Source organism: Heloderma suspectum, chromosome 5, assembly GCF_057233095.1.
Source record: "Heloderma suspectum isolate Gila_16-S chromosome 5, 16-S_ref, whole genome shotgun sequence".
Taxonomy (NCBI): Eukaryota; Metazoa; Chordata; class Lepidosauria; order Squamata; family Helodermatidae; genus Heloderma; species Heloderma suspectum.
In genome coordinates, this window is record NC_139462.1 from 59,546,691 (window position 1) to 59,562,828 (window position 16,138).

Consider the following 16,138-nt stretch of genomic DNA (forward strand, 5'->3'; position numbering starts at 1 on the left):
TGTTACGTGCGAACCTGGTGAGGGTGGGTTGTTGGGGTGGTTGACAAACCACACAGAACCCTAAAACAACCCATACGTTCTGGGTGGCTTGTCAATCAGCCCAAGAACCAACCCCCACCGGCTCTGCATGTAATAACAAGCTATGGCACATGCCCGCTGCAGCTCAATTATTCAGAATGGTGGTGGCTGCCGCAATGAGAACGCCCATGGGAAAATTCACCAATGGTGGCTTCTCATTATGTGCAAACTGGGCCTATGTCTGACCAGAGGGAACTTCAGCAAGTAGTCCCTGAAACATCTGAATCATCCTAGAATGCAGAAAGAGGAGGAAGAACTGGAGTCAGAGGAAGACTGGTGAACATCATCCATAGTTTGTAAGGAAGTTTAGGGAAATTCCTAAGCCTATTTCTGTTTGTGGGGTGGAGCTTAGAGAAAACTTATCCGAAGGAAAAGCTATTGAGATTTTATGTAGCTGGGAAAGACTCAGCTTAGGAATGGTAAGCAACCATATTTAATTTAAGAACCTTCAAGCAATCTCAGCCTATTATTTGAAGAGTAACATTTTATCTACTTTTGTAAATAATTTCCATTAATGAACATCTTATTTTTTGTTCATTTTGAAAGGTTGTCTCTAACAGTAGAGGCACTCCTATGCCTAAGGTAGAGAGGGTTTATTCTAGTGGCATCAGTTAAAAGGTTTTATAGCTGAGGCAGCATTCCCCAGTGGTGAGGTCTAATTGAGAACTTCATTAAAAACTGTGACAGTGAGTTCCATAGTCCCAAGCCTAAACATTAATTAAAAAAAAGAAGGAAGAAATACAGGTGGGACAACCCACATGCTGGTAACAGTGGCGGGATAACCTACAGTGTTGTTTTTTTTCCACCTATGATTTTTAGATTAGAATTACATTGACCACTACAGTACATAACCAGAAGAAGCCCAGAAACACAGGACTCTGTAGAACAAAACCCAAATTGTCAAAAATGCATATTTTCTTCCATATTATATTATGACTCTACTCACGTGTTGGGAAACTGAGCATGGTTTGGAGCATCTCTAAATGTCTATCAGTAAAAGATAATTAGATCAAGAATTTTAATAAGGAATGGAAGAAATAACTATACTGGGAATCTTACAGAGGATTAAAAAACTTTTTCCCTCATGGTTTCATTATTTCCAGATATTTTACATCTCTGGTCTTTCTAGTCTTATTACATAGTTTTTAGAAATCATCTGCGGGATGTAAAGGCTACTAACCACCAGATGTTTTCCTGCCTCCTGGAAAAGGTCGTCATACAAATATAAATATAAATATATATATTAAAAAGGTACAAGATGACCTTCATTCTATATTTTGATCACAAACTCAAGTTTTGGAGCACCAGTCCTTATGTAGCCAAAATGACACCATTCATACAGAAGAGGAAGATATTAACAAGTTTGGAGGAACCCCAAGTTTTGTAGAAGTATAATACACTTCATAAATAAACCTAAGCTGGGGGGAGGAGGATCCGAAACAACCTAATGAGGACTGGAGGAGGGCATAGCTGACTGGAAGACTGGACAGAAGCAATCCACACTTGTAGATAAGTGACCCCTATCCACATATACAATTCATTCTGCCCCTAAAGTTCCAACCTAGGTAGCATTCGTTATAGTCAAATCCAGTCGCTTAGTCACCTTAAGCTTTGGTTTCCCCCACCGCACAGAGTGGAGGGAAAAATTTGGTTTCTACTGTAGCTAATCGATCTGGTAAAGCAGCCCATAAGACTCTTAACAAAGTAGGTGGAACTCAACAGGATATATAACCTTTCGCTATTACCTGATAATTAGGGTTCTCTATCATAGGCGGCTTCCATTTCCCTTTATAATTTGGATTGCTTATCATGGGGCGTACCCAGGCTCCACAACCAGGTGCAGTCTCACACTTTGGGTTAGGAATCTGTGGAGCTTCCCATTCACCATCCATTTCCTCATCCCTGTTAGAATGATAAACACATCTGTTCAAACTCCTTTGTTAATTTGTAGATACACATTTAAATGATTTTCAAACTGCTCCCACTAGCTTAAAACAACAAAAACAAACCATCTCTTAGATTTCAGGACAACCTTGAAATGTTTCTGAAAGATGTGGCTACGAAGCAGCAAAATAATCCCCTTCTTACAGGTTCAAATAGCTTGAGATATAGTTCCAAAATAAAGCTGGTACATTAACCAAAAACCATGACATTTTATCTGCCAAGACCTTCAACTTTTAACACACTACTATGCACTGTCATTCAATGTGACATTCAACAATACTATACATTGAAGGAGATAATGAAGAAATAAACATTTGTGTCCCTAACCTTTGCTTTAGTAAAATCCACTGCACATTTATTAGCTTCTCCAATTAAATATGGGCTTTGAATAGTCAAACCAAATGCTGCCAGAATACTTTTGAGATCTAGGCCTGGAGTTCCTAGTTAGGAAACAATCTGGTAAAATAGCACTTACTGGCTAAGGATTACCATAATGTATTAATTATCACATTTTAAGAAATATATTTATTTTAAAATGTCTATCCCATTTTTCCAGTTAGTCTTCAAAGCAGCTTATATAGATATTTAGAAAAAGTACAAATATATTTTGTACTGTTTCCTGCCTCCCAGCTGAGCAGAGCAGAGCAAGCTGCTCCAGCTGGTCCAGGGACTATAGAAGCAAGCAAGCTCCCAGAGAGCGAGTGAACAGGGGTAGCGAACAGGAGTTGGCCAGGGGAGTTGCAGTGGTAGACAAGACAAAGGAGACAGAGGCTAAGAGGTAAGTGGGCTGCAGGAAGCCCAGGGGGCTGCCCTTTATCCTTCTGAGTGGCTGTGAGCTCACCAGGTGCTTCTGAGAGCTCCAAGTGAATTGGGGGTGTGTGGCCTGAGTGCTCCCAGCAGCTGAGTGGGCAGGAAGCTTCAGTCTGTTTCCTGCCTCCCAGCAGAGCAGAGCAAAGCAAGCTGCTCCAGCTGGTCCAGGGACCACAGAAGCAAGCAAGCTCCCAGAGAGCGAGCGAACAGGGGGAGCAAACAGGAGTTGGCCAGGGGAGTTGCAGTGGTAGATGAGACAAAGGAGACAGAGGCTAAGAGGTAAGTGGGCTGCAGGAAGCCCAGGGGGCTGCCCTTTATCCTTCTGAGTGGCTGTGAGCTCACCAGGTGCTTCTGAGAGCTCCAACTGAATTTGGGGGGGGGGGGTGGCCTGAGTACTCCCAGCAGCTGAGTGGGCGGGAAACTTCAGTCTGTTTTCCGCCTCCCAGCTGAGCAGAGCAGAGCAGAGCAAGCTGCTCCAGGGACTACAGAAGCAAGCAAGCTCCCAGAGAGAGAGCAACCAGAGCGAGTGAACAGGGAGAGCGAACAGGAGTTGGCCAGGGGAGTTCAGCAGGGGAGGTCAAGGGGGAGGCCCCTAACATTTTTTTTTATTTTTTTTCATTGTTTTATTTTTTTTCATTTTTTAACTAACTTTTTTTCATTTATTTGTCTTGTAACACACACTTCCACACCAGTGGGACTCGAAAAAGTAAGTGGACTGGAGCGGTGACTGTTAACCCTCCGGGGAATAAGAAAACATGAAGAGTTCTTGGACAGAATGGGGGAACTACAGCAGCAAAGGGAAGACCAGAAGCTTGAAGAGCAACAGCAAGATGAGGCAGTGGGAAATGCTGAGGTGAAGAAAAATGGAGTAGAGGATAATCCTTGGAAAAGGGTGACAGTTAGGAGAAGAAGAACTAGACGCCACTCTGCACCAGTGGAAGCAGTGGAGCTGTCACTTGCGGATGAGACTGGAGGACAGCCTGCAGAGGAAGAATCACAGGGGAACCTATATGAGAGTGAGCAAGAGGCTGAAGGTCAGTCAAACAGAAGCGATGAAACCCAGGCCTACAACAAGAAAAGAGAGGTAGTAGTAGGAGACTCCTTGCTGCGTGGGATTGAGACCCAAGTATGTCGCGAAGACCCGTGGACTCGCCAGGTATGTTGTCTCCCGGGAGGACGGATTAGAGATGTGACTGAAAAGTTGCCTGCACTCATAAAGCCCACTGACAGGTATCCCTTTCTTCTCATCCATGTGGGAACAAATGATACCACCAAGCGGAGCTACGAAGAAATCACGTCAGACTTTGAAGCTTTGGGGAGGAAACTCAAGAACTTTGGGGCCCAGATAGTTTTCTCATCCATCCTTCCAGTAGTTAGAAGAGGGATAGAAAGGGAACGAAAAATATTCTGGGTGAATGACTGGCTATGAAGGTGGTGCCGATGAGAGAGAGATTTGGATTCTGGGACCACGGGCTAAACTTCCTGGAAGATGGGCTGTTGGCAAGGGACGGGTTGCACCTCACAAAGGATGGGAAGAATGTGCAGGGAATGCTGATCAAATCTGCAGATGACAAAATTGGGCGGGATAGCTAATACTCTGGAAGACAGAAACAAAATTCAAAGTGATCTGGATAGACTGGAGCGCTGGGCAGAAAACAACAGAATGACATTTAATATGGATAAATGCCAAGTTCTGCACCTAGGAAAAAGAAACCAAATGCACAGTTACAAGATGGGGGATACATGGCTCAACAATACTACAAGCGAGAAGGATCTTGGAATTGTTGTCGATCACAAGCTGAATATGAGCCAACAATGTGATGTGGCTGCAAAAAAGGCAAATGCTCTTTTGGGCTGCATTAATAGACGCATAGCTTCCAAATCCCGGGAAGTACTAGTTCCCCTCTACTCAGCACTGGTTAGGCCTCATCTGGAGTACTGTGTCCAGTTCTGGGCACCATACTTTAAGAAGGATGCAGACAAACTGGAGAGGGTTCAGAGGAGGGCAACAAAGATGATCAGGGGACTGGGAACAAAGCCCTATGAAGAGAGACTGAAAGAACTGGGCATGTTTAGCCTTGAGAAGAGACGACTGAGGGGAGATATGATAGCGCTCTTCAAGTACTTGAAAGGTTGTCACAGAGAGGAAGGCCAGGGTCTCTTCTCGATCATCCCAGAGTGCAGGACACGGAATAATGGGCTCAAGTTACAGGAAGCCAGATTCTGGCTGAACATCAGGAAAAACGTCCTGACTGTTAGAGCAGTACGAACCAATTCCCTAGGGAGGTGGTGGGCTCTCCCACACTGGAGGCATTCAAGCCGAGGCTGGACAGCCATCTGTCAGGGATGCTCTGACTTGGATTCCTGGATTGAGCAGGGGGTTGGACTTGATGGCCTTGTGGGCCCCTTCCAATCCTACTATTCTATGATTCTATGATATAAAATAATTAAAGCCACTCAACAAACCAAAAGACAGAACATAACAAGACAGACAATACAATCATAAATAAAATCATATCTGGACCCTTCAGTCCAATTTGCCACAGACTCAAAGTTGGTGGGTTCCACAACAGACAGACAGTCTTACCAATCCTCTGGTTTTTCTGCATTAGGATCTGGAATATATTCTGGTTCATCATCAAGCCAGCCTTCAGGCTTAACAGCATCAGGATCTTCTATTTTGGGAGGTTCATCTTCATTCCTTTAAATTACAGATAAATTTTACCAGAAGATGGACAATACAGCAACAGGCTAGATGAAGCACAATAAAGTTCTTCTCAACCTTGAACTAAAGGGTTTATTTTTTCAGAGACACTAAGGTCATAATCCTACACATGTTTAGACAGAAAAAAGTTCTACAGCATGGCTGGCTGGGGAATGCTGGGAGCTGTAGGATTTTTTTCTGCCTAAACATACATAGGATTATGCCCCAAGTCTTTTATGCCTTTGAAAGTCTAAAAAATATAGTTGTGTAAGGTGACATACTACTGCATATTTGCATCACTAAAATGCTCTTGAGGCTCCTCAAGAGAACAATGCTATACTAGTATATCAGCTACAAGTCTTTACAGCTTGAAGCATTCTTCAATGGTCAATTCCATACAGTCAAAATGCAAACCAAAGAAAATCTGCTTACTATATAATAATGGTTACTTTACCTAAATAAAAGGAAGTGTTTGTATGTCCTTGATGGATTTGAAAACTGTACATCTGATTGTTTTGAAACTTTTAGGATTTGTTATACCTCTATCTGGGATGGTTTTAGGCACAGTGAAAATTTTGTCGCCATCTTGAAACAAAATGGCAGCCAAACCTTTAAAAGATTTACTGCTTCAATGGAAGTGACTGTTTCTATGTCCTCCATGATTGTGAAACCTAGATACCTGAAGCTCCAAGACTGTGAAACCTAGACACCTGAAACTTGGCATGCAGACTAAGGGGACCTACGTGTGTACACCTCAGGGTTGTTTTTTTAAAAAAGCATTAGTTATAATTAATTTAAATGTGTCTGTATGGTTGAAGCCTGCAGTACCATATTCAGCCACTACATGGCAGACTTTCTTAACCAGGACACAGTTATGCAGTTCATTCAGTTTGAAGACATGAGGAAGTAGTCTAAGGCAAAGAGTTATACGGCTGCCCCCTCCCCAATTCTAGGCAAACCCTCAGGGGAATGAAGTGGGCAGACCGCACCCTCAAGGGGCTATGGAGGTCACCATGGCAGGGGCTGTGCCTAGGGGCCAGGACAGGCATAATGTGTCCGACTCTGGCAGCTGTCTGTCTAAGTTTGCTTGAAGGCTTTGCTGTATCAAACTAAGGGCTGTTTCAGCTTGTGTGACGCCAGGCCCATGTGCTAGTTTGGCATAAAATGGAAGAGAAACAGCATAGGTTTCCTTTACCAGTCATCTGGTTTAACAGCATCAGGATCAGGAATTTTAGCTCTCTCATCCCAGTCCTCAGGCTTCTTATCATTGGGATCTTCTATTTCTTTTGGGGGATTCACAGGTGGAACCATGTCTTCCAGGAGACTTCCCTTGCTGACAACAGCTTGGTCAATTAACACTTCAAATGTGTCATCAGGTTTCAGCACTAAAATATAGGTTAATATTTTAATGAAGGGGAAATTATGTAAACATTAAAAAATTGCTTTTAGCATTTACAACAGTTATCCCCTAGAAATTGTTTTCACTTGCATGTTTATTCAGAAGTTCTATCCCACTGGGTTCAACGAGGTTTACTCCCTAGGAAGCATGTTTAGGATTGCAGCCCTATCTAGGAATTGCAAAGAGCTCCTGTACTTTATAATCAGGCATGATCCTCAAATGCTTCTCAGTTTTCTGTAACTGCCATCAGCATCTTTGTTTCTATATAAGACTTTGCTTTTCATAACTAGACTATCATTCAAAATGATCTAATTTACAGTTACTGTTAGAATATTACACAGGATAAGTTTCAATTCATTTTAAAAGAAATTTTAGCTACCTTAAACATGACTGTTGTCTCATTTAAAGTGAACACTGAAAGCTATTTAGTCAAACAGCATCAGTACTGCTGAACATAGAGTGCTTTCCAGAAGATCTGATGCATAAGATCTGATGTATCTTATACTATGTTTTATGGTTTGAATTGTTGGGAGCTGCCCAAAGAGCTCCAGCTATTGGGTGGTATAGAGATGTAATATCATTTCAAATGCCTTAAAAGGTACCCAGTGCATTTCAATCCTAAGCATACTTACTAACTTTTCCACTGAAGTCAGTGGGATTTAGTTCTAATAAGATGAAGTTGAATCCTGAAGAGAGAAAATGGGTGGGCGCTCCCCGGTCCAAGACTTGGGGTGTGTACCTCTTCTGGATGGAATTGCATTTCCTCTGAAGGAGTACGTATGTACCTTGAGCGTGCTCCTGGATCCAGCCTTGCCACTGGCATCCCAGGTGACCTTAGTGGCCCAGAGTGCCCATTACCAACTGTGCATGGTGTACCAACTATGCCTGTTTCTGGACAGGGATATCCTAGTCACAGTGATTAATGCACTGCTAACTTCATTAGACTCCTCTCATGTGCTCTATGTGAGGCTGCCCTTGCACCTGGTTCTGCAGCAGCTAGTGCAGAAGGAAGCAACTATGATGCTCATTGGAGCACATAGCTATACACATATTACACCCACATTAAAAGAACTGCACTGACTGCCTACTAGCTACTGAGCCACGTTCAAGCTTTTGTTGCTGACATTCAAAGCCCTAAACAACTTAAGACCAGAATACCGAGCTGACTGCTTTCTTCTATCCAAGATCTTCTGAGACAGCTTTACTGGTTAAGGCTATGTTTCCAGGTAATGGCATGTAAGCATTCTCTGAAGTGGCACCTACCCTCTGGAATGCTCTCCCATGTATGGTTCGGGAGGTGGAAACTGTGGTGAGGTGTACCTGCCTCTTGAAGGGGTATGTTTGTCTTTCCCTGACTTGTAATAGGTTATGTTACTGCCCTGTTCTACAGTTCTTGATGTAATGTTTTTAATGTATTTATTATTTTATATTATCTAAACATTGGATGTTGTATTGTATTGTATGTATTTTTGATGCAAACTGCTCAAGGTCTTAGGATACCAAGCAGTACAGAAGTAGCTTAAATAAATAAAATGGTTAGGACTCGGTTGTAGGTCTCTGACGACACAGCCCTATTGAGCTAACTGACGTTAGCGGCAATAGCTTTGACAAATTAATTCAAGCTGCACTATGAAAAGAAAAAGTGTGAATTTGATAGTTTATTTTCATAGTTAAAAGGTTGAAGCCTCTTCCTACCTACTTTAGTGCATCTTCACAATGGAGCATTTCAAATTAGGATTGACATTTGACTAAGAAGAACCCTGGTCAATTAATCAGTCAAATATTTAAGGCATGTAATTTTAATGGCTGTAACTGTTTAATAGAACAGAGAGGATTATGGTAAACACAGCATAATGCCTTCTGATAGTAGTGCTAAAAACCTTCCGTCCAGAAGTGCCCCCACTGTTCCATAGCTTCTGAGCATTCTCGGTCTTCATTGAGGATTATGGGGGGTGTTGCCCCCATAGTTTTTAAAGACTTGGGGGGGGGTACTTCTAGACTCCATGAGGTTCCCCAAAGCATGTTAAAACCTCCCTCTTTTGTGTGGCTATTGCCATTGGGCTACATAAGCAATGGCATTCTCTCCTCCAGATTAGAAATAGAAATATATAGAATATATGACTAGGCTCAAATAATAGGCCCTCAATTGATAATATCTGGCCATTCAGTTGACCACTGTCCCATCCATTAAGATTAAATGTTTATAGGGCTAGAGCCAAACTACAGATTCTGCTTTGACAGAATATAAACCTCACTGTGTTCACGACTAAATAAAAAAAGCTTATTGTAAAGGTTCAAAAGTTATCTTCAATTTCTGCAGTGAAACTGATGCAAAGATTTTTTTTCTGGAACTTTCCTGCTTTATACTATAGTTGGGCAAGTCCCACCCTTCATACAAATCTGCCTCTCAGTATGTCACTGGATGCTCCCTACACCAGGGGTATAGAACTGATCTTCGGGGGTGGGGGCAGAACTGTCCTCCACAGACCAGAAAACATCAGTCGGCAGCCTCTGAGTGCTGGCTGAGTTCCTTGCTTCACGCAAAGTGAGACTGCAGATAACAGCCAAGCTTGGAGGAATCCAAGGAGACTACAGAGGGTATGTTTCTTCCCCAAATCCTGAGACCTGTTTCAGATGAAAAGATTCTTCAAAGAGTGTAAGGGTGGGTCTGGGATGGTAATATCAGGTGGACAGGCACCACCATGGAGATGGGGCAACTTCTCTTCCACATTAGTATTCCTAGAACTGACAAAAATCTACTTGTACACCCCTAAGTATCTCAGAACTATGGATATAATTTGCCCTATCTTATTTTTTCTAAACTTAAAAATGTAAGAGTACCAAGAGTATACAGATGGGTCTTCCTGTCAGAGTAGATTTTTTTTAGGTCTACATCGGGGCGCTTGGCATGTTTTTCCTCATACTCTCCAGTTTTAAGATGCTTATGCCTGAAGATAAAATGTAGTTTGTAATCTTCTCCACACTTATCTGGTCCAAACATAATTGTGTATGATGTTTTGTCATAGAAGTATTCCTGTAGGATGAAAATGAGCATAGCATTTAGCCTATATACAGGAAAGCCCATTTTACTCCCCATTACTTTGGCACTAGTAGCAGCCTGATTATTTCCCTACTTTATGACAAATGACAACATGTGACAGAGTTACTGCTCTCAGCAATTATGAGATATGCCTCAGTTCCCTCTCAAAATGATGGGAACAATGTGGCAAAGGATACATAAAGGACAAACCAACAATTTTCAGGATGAGATCTAAGAAGATTAACATTTTAAGTATACTAAATTTATTTTAAAGTCTCCATCATGAAGACACCATCACTAATACGTCTTGTTTCTATGGTCTTTTGCGGTTTCCTCTCCCTCAATAAGTTACAATTTGTGAAAGTAGAGGAAGATAGCTGTCGAAAAGGCACATATATGCTACACACCTATGCATGTAACGGAGTACCAACATAATGTTTGAGTGAAAAGCAGCATATCTTCTTTAGAATCTTTGGAATGGAGATAGATGGAAGTAGCTATGAGGTGAAATTTTTAGCAGAAAAGGCTTTTCAGCACCCTTGCCCTGCTGTTTCCCCAGCCTAAAGTACCTTTTTCTAAAGTTACTTTTCACTTTAAAAATGTGTTATTGAGGAACAGTTTGTATGTAACACGCATTACTCCTAAATTAATCAATTATGTACACTGGTGTCAGAATTGTCATATTATTAGATATCCCGTTTTTTATCTCTGTACTTAACCTTTAGACCTTAATCCTCATTTTCTGGAAATGAATGTTCAGAAAGACTGTCACTAATGACAGTAATCATACACATGGATGTAAAGATAAGAAAATCCTGGGGAAAAAGTTGTTCTACCTGTAGCTGCCTTTAAAACTAAACTTTATTTATATATTACAGTATATACTACACAATGTGAAGTCTCCATCAACTTGATCTAACACATGCCTCAATTTCCACTGGAACTTCCAAATGTACTTAACATTGCAGGCTTTGTTAAAAAGAGTGTACATTAATAAAAATATTTTAATTGTATTCAAATAATGACAATGAAATCTCTAATATTTGTATTAGGTATGATATGGAGAAGCTATTAAACACCTGAGGCATAATCCAGTTGATCTGCCATCTATTCCACCTGCTATATGGGAGTTTCCCGCTGCCAATCTCCTCTCTCCACCAGCAGTTTTTTTGCAAGCAAAGAGTTGTGCTTGCAGGACAGCTGTGTGCACTTAGTGGCATGCATAAGGGAATGACTGGGTCTAATCCTAAGGATTTAAAACTAGTCATCCAAGCAGCCAAATCAATACCATATGATACTTCAAATTCTTGAAATGCCAGTCCAAACTTTTCTTGTACAATTAGGAAAGATTTGAATAATCAAAATCTTGACTCAACTTGCATGATTATTAAACAAAAACAAGATCAACATAAGCGAAAGTGAACTTACTGTTTGGGCACAATCCTATTGGGATTCTCATCACCCTCCTAACTAGGAGGCTGATGGGGATCCTATGGAGAGTGGGAGTAGTGGCTCAGGGCTCCCCCACTCTGCATTTTAGCTAGACGGGTGCTTTTGCCCGCCGAGCTGAGGTGTGGGGGAGGGAAGGAGGCTGCGGAGGTGTCTGGATACAGTGTAAGCTGGCCTCCCCAGTTTTCTCCCCTTACCCAGGAACACCCCTTTTCTGTCCTCTCTGAGGTCACCTTTGTGACTTTGGAGAGGCAGCCAGCGTGGTTCTCTCTGCACCAGCTATGAGTGGGAGCGGTGCTTGAACTCCTGGGTCTGAGCGCTATCTCTGACCTCAGATCCAAAAATCTGAACTATCCTTTGGGCACCAGATGCTGTCTAGGGGTCATATAATTGCTCTCTTAATATATTAACGGGTTTTTTAATGTTCCAATATTTTCAAACACTAACCAAATTTCAGGGTGGATTGATTGAAATCAGCAAGAAAAAAGTTTGCTTTAAAAATGTTCAATAAAGTTTCTCACTGAAACTTTTCCATATATTTCCTGAACAATAGTGCAAATCTGACCAATAAGCCACATTAATTTACAACTAAATAGATTATTATTTATACTGTTTCATTCTTACAAGCAGACTTTGCATCTCTTCATCTCACTGTGTATATTTTACATGCTTTCCTTTTTACCTATAGAGGGAGCATCTTTAAAAAATCCCCATGTATAGGGTTTTTCTTGTTTCCAGCACCCATAACATTTGAGGTTAAGAACACAATCCTATACAAATTTCCTCACAAATAAGTTCCATTGAGTTCAATGGGGCTTGCTCCCAGATAAGTGGGTACACGATTTAGGGATGTGTAAGAATTTTGTTCCTGTTCGCAAATCACACAAACATATCCCATTTGTAACCCCAAATGCGAATGCAAGCAGGAATGCAATTCTTGGGAAATGTTTCCAATTTCCCGAACTTGCGTTTGTGTTCCAAAGTGGCAATTCCGAAAACGTGCATGTGCTCATGCACATCCCCCCCCAAACCTGCATTTTTACGCTTTAGCCTATAGTGCACTTAAAAAAAAAAAGATGCTTGCTTTGAGGAACACAAATGAGGTAAACTGCGCTTGAAGGAGGAACACAGAAAACCTCAATAACCTTGAACATCACATGTTCGCCCATCTCTAATAGGACCGCAGCGTTAATATAAGAATGCAGGAAAATGCAGGCTGGACAATTTTGTGTTGCTCCTTTCTGTTTCATTCTGTCTTGGTTCACTCTTGCCCTCACAAAAAACAAAGTAGCAAACAAAAACAAAATGCCCATGACTTCAAAGCAAGGTTTGATAATTACTGGACTGAAAAAAAATCCAATGTACTTTTTTTTTTAATCCAACTAATTGGATTTTTTTAAAGCAGTTTTTAAATCCATGCTATAATATCTTTCTGCCCTAACTTCTCTGCCTTGCTCAGCCCAACTCCACTACCACATAAGCACAGAACAACAATTAGGGATGTCAGAGAATTTCGCCACGAATCTCGGGGAGGCCGAATGCCAGCGCATTCGGCCCACCGAAATCGGTGGCGGAACGGTCTGCCACCCCCCGTCCCTCCCCCGGGACGGGACTTACCTTGGGCGAATCTTCCTGGCAGCGGCGGCGGTTCGGCAGCAGCTGGTCTTCTGACTGGTTGCCACCGCCGCCATTTCCAGTAAAAAAAAAAAAAAAACGTGATAGGCTACGTAAAGATTTACATAGCCCATCACGGCTAGATTTTTAAAAAATACCGTGATAGGCTACATAAATATTTACGTAGCCTATCACGGCTGATTTAAAAGAAACCCCCCCCCGCGTGTACGCAAATGGCGGCGCCCATGGGCGCTGCCATTTGCGTTCCTTATTTTGACACGTCTTAGTCTATGTAAACATTTACACAGACTAAGACGACGAAAATAAGGGGAATGCAAATAGCGTAGCGTCTACGCTATTTGCGTTCCCCTTATTTTCGTCGTCTTAGTCTATGTAAATGTTTACGTGGACTAAGACATGTCAAAATAAGGAACGTAAATGTTTTTTTTCTTATAAATCAGCTGTGATGGGCTACGTAAACATTTACGTAGCCTATCATGGCTGACTGCAGAGAGGCAAACGGTGGCGGCTATGGCCGCCGCCATTTGTGGAGCCGGCCGGCCAGGATTCGGGGGGGGGAGGGATGGAGCAACTCTCCCCCCCCCCGGCCAGAATTTCGCCAATCACACTGGCGAAAAGGTAAGTGACTTTCATACATCCCTAATGACAATGCTATCTAGCCTGTGTCTTTGCACATACTACTTTAGTCAGAGAGAATGAAAGCCCAGAACTTTCAAGAAGCACAAGCTGTTAGGTTGGACAGAACCATTCTCATGAGACGAAAAACTGAAATTAATGCCCATGTTCAACTGGTACATAACTTTATTTTTATGAGACTGTTAGGGTTGGCGGAGAATTTCTCCCCGAAACTTCGGGGGGCCGAGCGCCAACGTGTTCGGCCCCCCGAACAAGTTTCGGGGAGAAATCCTCTGAACCTCCTCGCCCCCCCCCCGGGACGGGACTTACCTTCGCCGAATGTCCCTCCCGGCGGCGGGTCCGGTCGGCGGTTCAGCGGGTGTTCGAGCGGGCCTGCCGCCGCCGCCATTGCAATAAAAGAAAAAAAAAACGCCCCCTGATAGGCTACGTGACGATTAACGTAGCCTATCACGGCTAGATTTGCAAAGTCAGCCGTGATAGGCTACGTCAATCGTCACGTAGCCTATCACGGGTGACTTTAAAAAAAAAAAAAAAAGTGTGTACGGATAATGGCGGCCCCCATAGGGAGCCGCCATTCCCGTTCCTTATTTGGTCGCTGTAGTCTACGTAAATCTTTACGTAGACTACGGCGAAAATAAGGGCAACGCTATTTGCTGACTTTGCAGATCTAGCCGTGATAGGCTACGTTAATCGTCATGTAGCCTATCAGGGGGCGTTTTTTGGTTTGTTTTTTTTAACTTTCGCGTTCGCGGCCGGGTGAGGCGGGAAGCCTCCCCCCCGGCCTGAATTTCGGTCGGGGCGAGGCAGGAAGCCTCCCCCCCGGCCTGAATTTCGGCCGGGACGAGGCGGGAAGCCTCCCCCCCCGGCCTGAACTTCGCGGGGGGAGCAGCAAAGCGCCTCCCCCCCACCGCGAACGTCCTTCGAGGACAGGTAAGGGACTTTCGTCCACCCCTAGAGATTGTAAGTGTAGGTTTAGCATGTTTATGTTAAGATTTAATTGTTACTATTTTTATGTAAGAGAGAAATTTAATATTTTATTTGTGATGTTTAAAAATAAAAATAAAACTATCATTGACATTTTAAAAATCCATTTTTAAGCATCAATTTTTATCCACCCGGCCAAGTCCTAACTCTACTTTTGGAATGAGATCAGCAGACTGAGACAAGTAGTATTGGTTAGTATTAGACTGGGGATACCCAGGTTCAAATCCTCATTCAACTGTGAAGATCACTGAGTGACCTCTCCTATTTTATTGCCTTTTCGGTGCCAGGCAAAGACGGTTTAATTCTTAATTTTAATTCTGCTTTTTTAAATTGCTTTTGCAATTTTGTGGAGTTTTAGAGTTTTTTTGTAGTTACATTTCAAGTGTTTTATTCTTTCTTGTAAACTACAAGAAGGGCAGTAGAAAAAAATGTTTAAGTAGTAAATATAACAATTCAAGAAATGTATGATGACCATCCCACTAGTTATCAGGATAACCCGCTGAGTGCATGTATGTATGGGTTTACTACATAATATTAGCATGTTACATACAAAGACTGAAAACACCTAGTATTTATGAGCTCGTACCTTAGGGAGGAAGCACCTACTCGCGAATTCCATCATCTGGGACCAGGTGCAGACTTCACTAGTTTTCCTTTAAGTTCTGAGGCACAGCCAAGCAACAATAGCTAGTGCAAGTACACAAGGATTTGGGAGCTCTCTTTCCCCACACTGATACATGTCTAATCATACCCCTCTCCCAATTACTACATACCAGATTCAAGTCATCACTTTTGGAAAGAAGTTTAACATATGCACCACCACAATCAATGCCATCTTGAAAATTGACTTCATACCTGCACAACAGAAATACAAGAAAACTCTTCTGGATATAAGTGCTAATTAGATATACTCTTAGCTACTAGCTTCCAGTTACTTCAGCCATTGTGTACAACTCAGTATTACATTTTTAGTGGTCTCCTCCCCATTTGTTCCTATAAGGGCACAATCCTATGGGGATAGGCGGCTGCCTCTGAACTCGGAGGTGACCGTCTATCCAATGCAGGGCAGGAGAAGCACCGAGGGGATCGTCCCCTCCGCGCTTCAGCCATCCTGCATTCCAGTTTCGGCTATCTAGCCGCAGGAAGGCAGAGCGGGGCAAGCCGGACAACATGTTGGATGTGCCGTAGCAGCATTTCTACCCTCCCTGCCCCGGAACGCCCCCCGGAACACCCCGTCTTTGCTGCTCGGCACTCCTCTTTCAAGCACAGGGCTGTTCCGAGCTGCCTGTGAAGCAGCGTGCGTGCCGGGGGGGGGGGGGGGGGGTCGGTTCACCAGGAACCGACCTCAGAGCACGGGTTACGAGGTTGGTTCCCGGAAGCTGACATATCCTATGGCTCTCTAGCTGCTGACTAGCGGCCATAGGATTGCTCTCCCTGACCTAAAGAACAGTTTGCTTTT

At 42.8% G+C, this 16,138-nt stretch overlaps 1 protein-coding gene across 15 annotated transcripts in view; it reads right to left on the reverse strand.

The window, feature by feature from the left end:
- The window catches only part of CLGN (calmegin), a 39,022-nt gene that overhangs the window by 10,121 nt on the left and 12,763 nt on the right, over window positions 1-16,138 (reverse strand). For all 15 annotated transcript variants that reach the window (XM_084856104.1, XM_084856103.1, XM_084856100.1 and 12 more), the window contains 5 exons: window positions 15,453-15,534; window positions 9,777-9,969; window positions 6,732-6,921; window positions 5,420-5,533; window positions 1,824-1,980 (listed from right to left, as the gene is read on the reverse strand). In XM_084856104.1, the coding sequence (XP_084712230.1) occupies window positions 1,824-1,980; window positions 5,420-5,533; window positions 6,732-6,921; window positions 9,777-9,969; window positions 15,453-15,534 (736 nt within the window). The remainder of the gene's footprint in view (window positions 1-1,823; window positions 1,981-5,419; window positions 5,534-6,731; window positions 6,922-9,776; window positions 9,970-15,452; window positions 15,535-16,138) is intronic.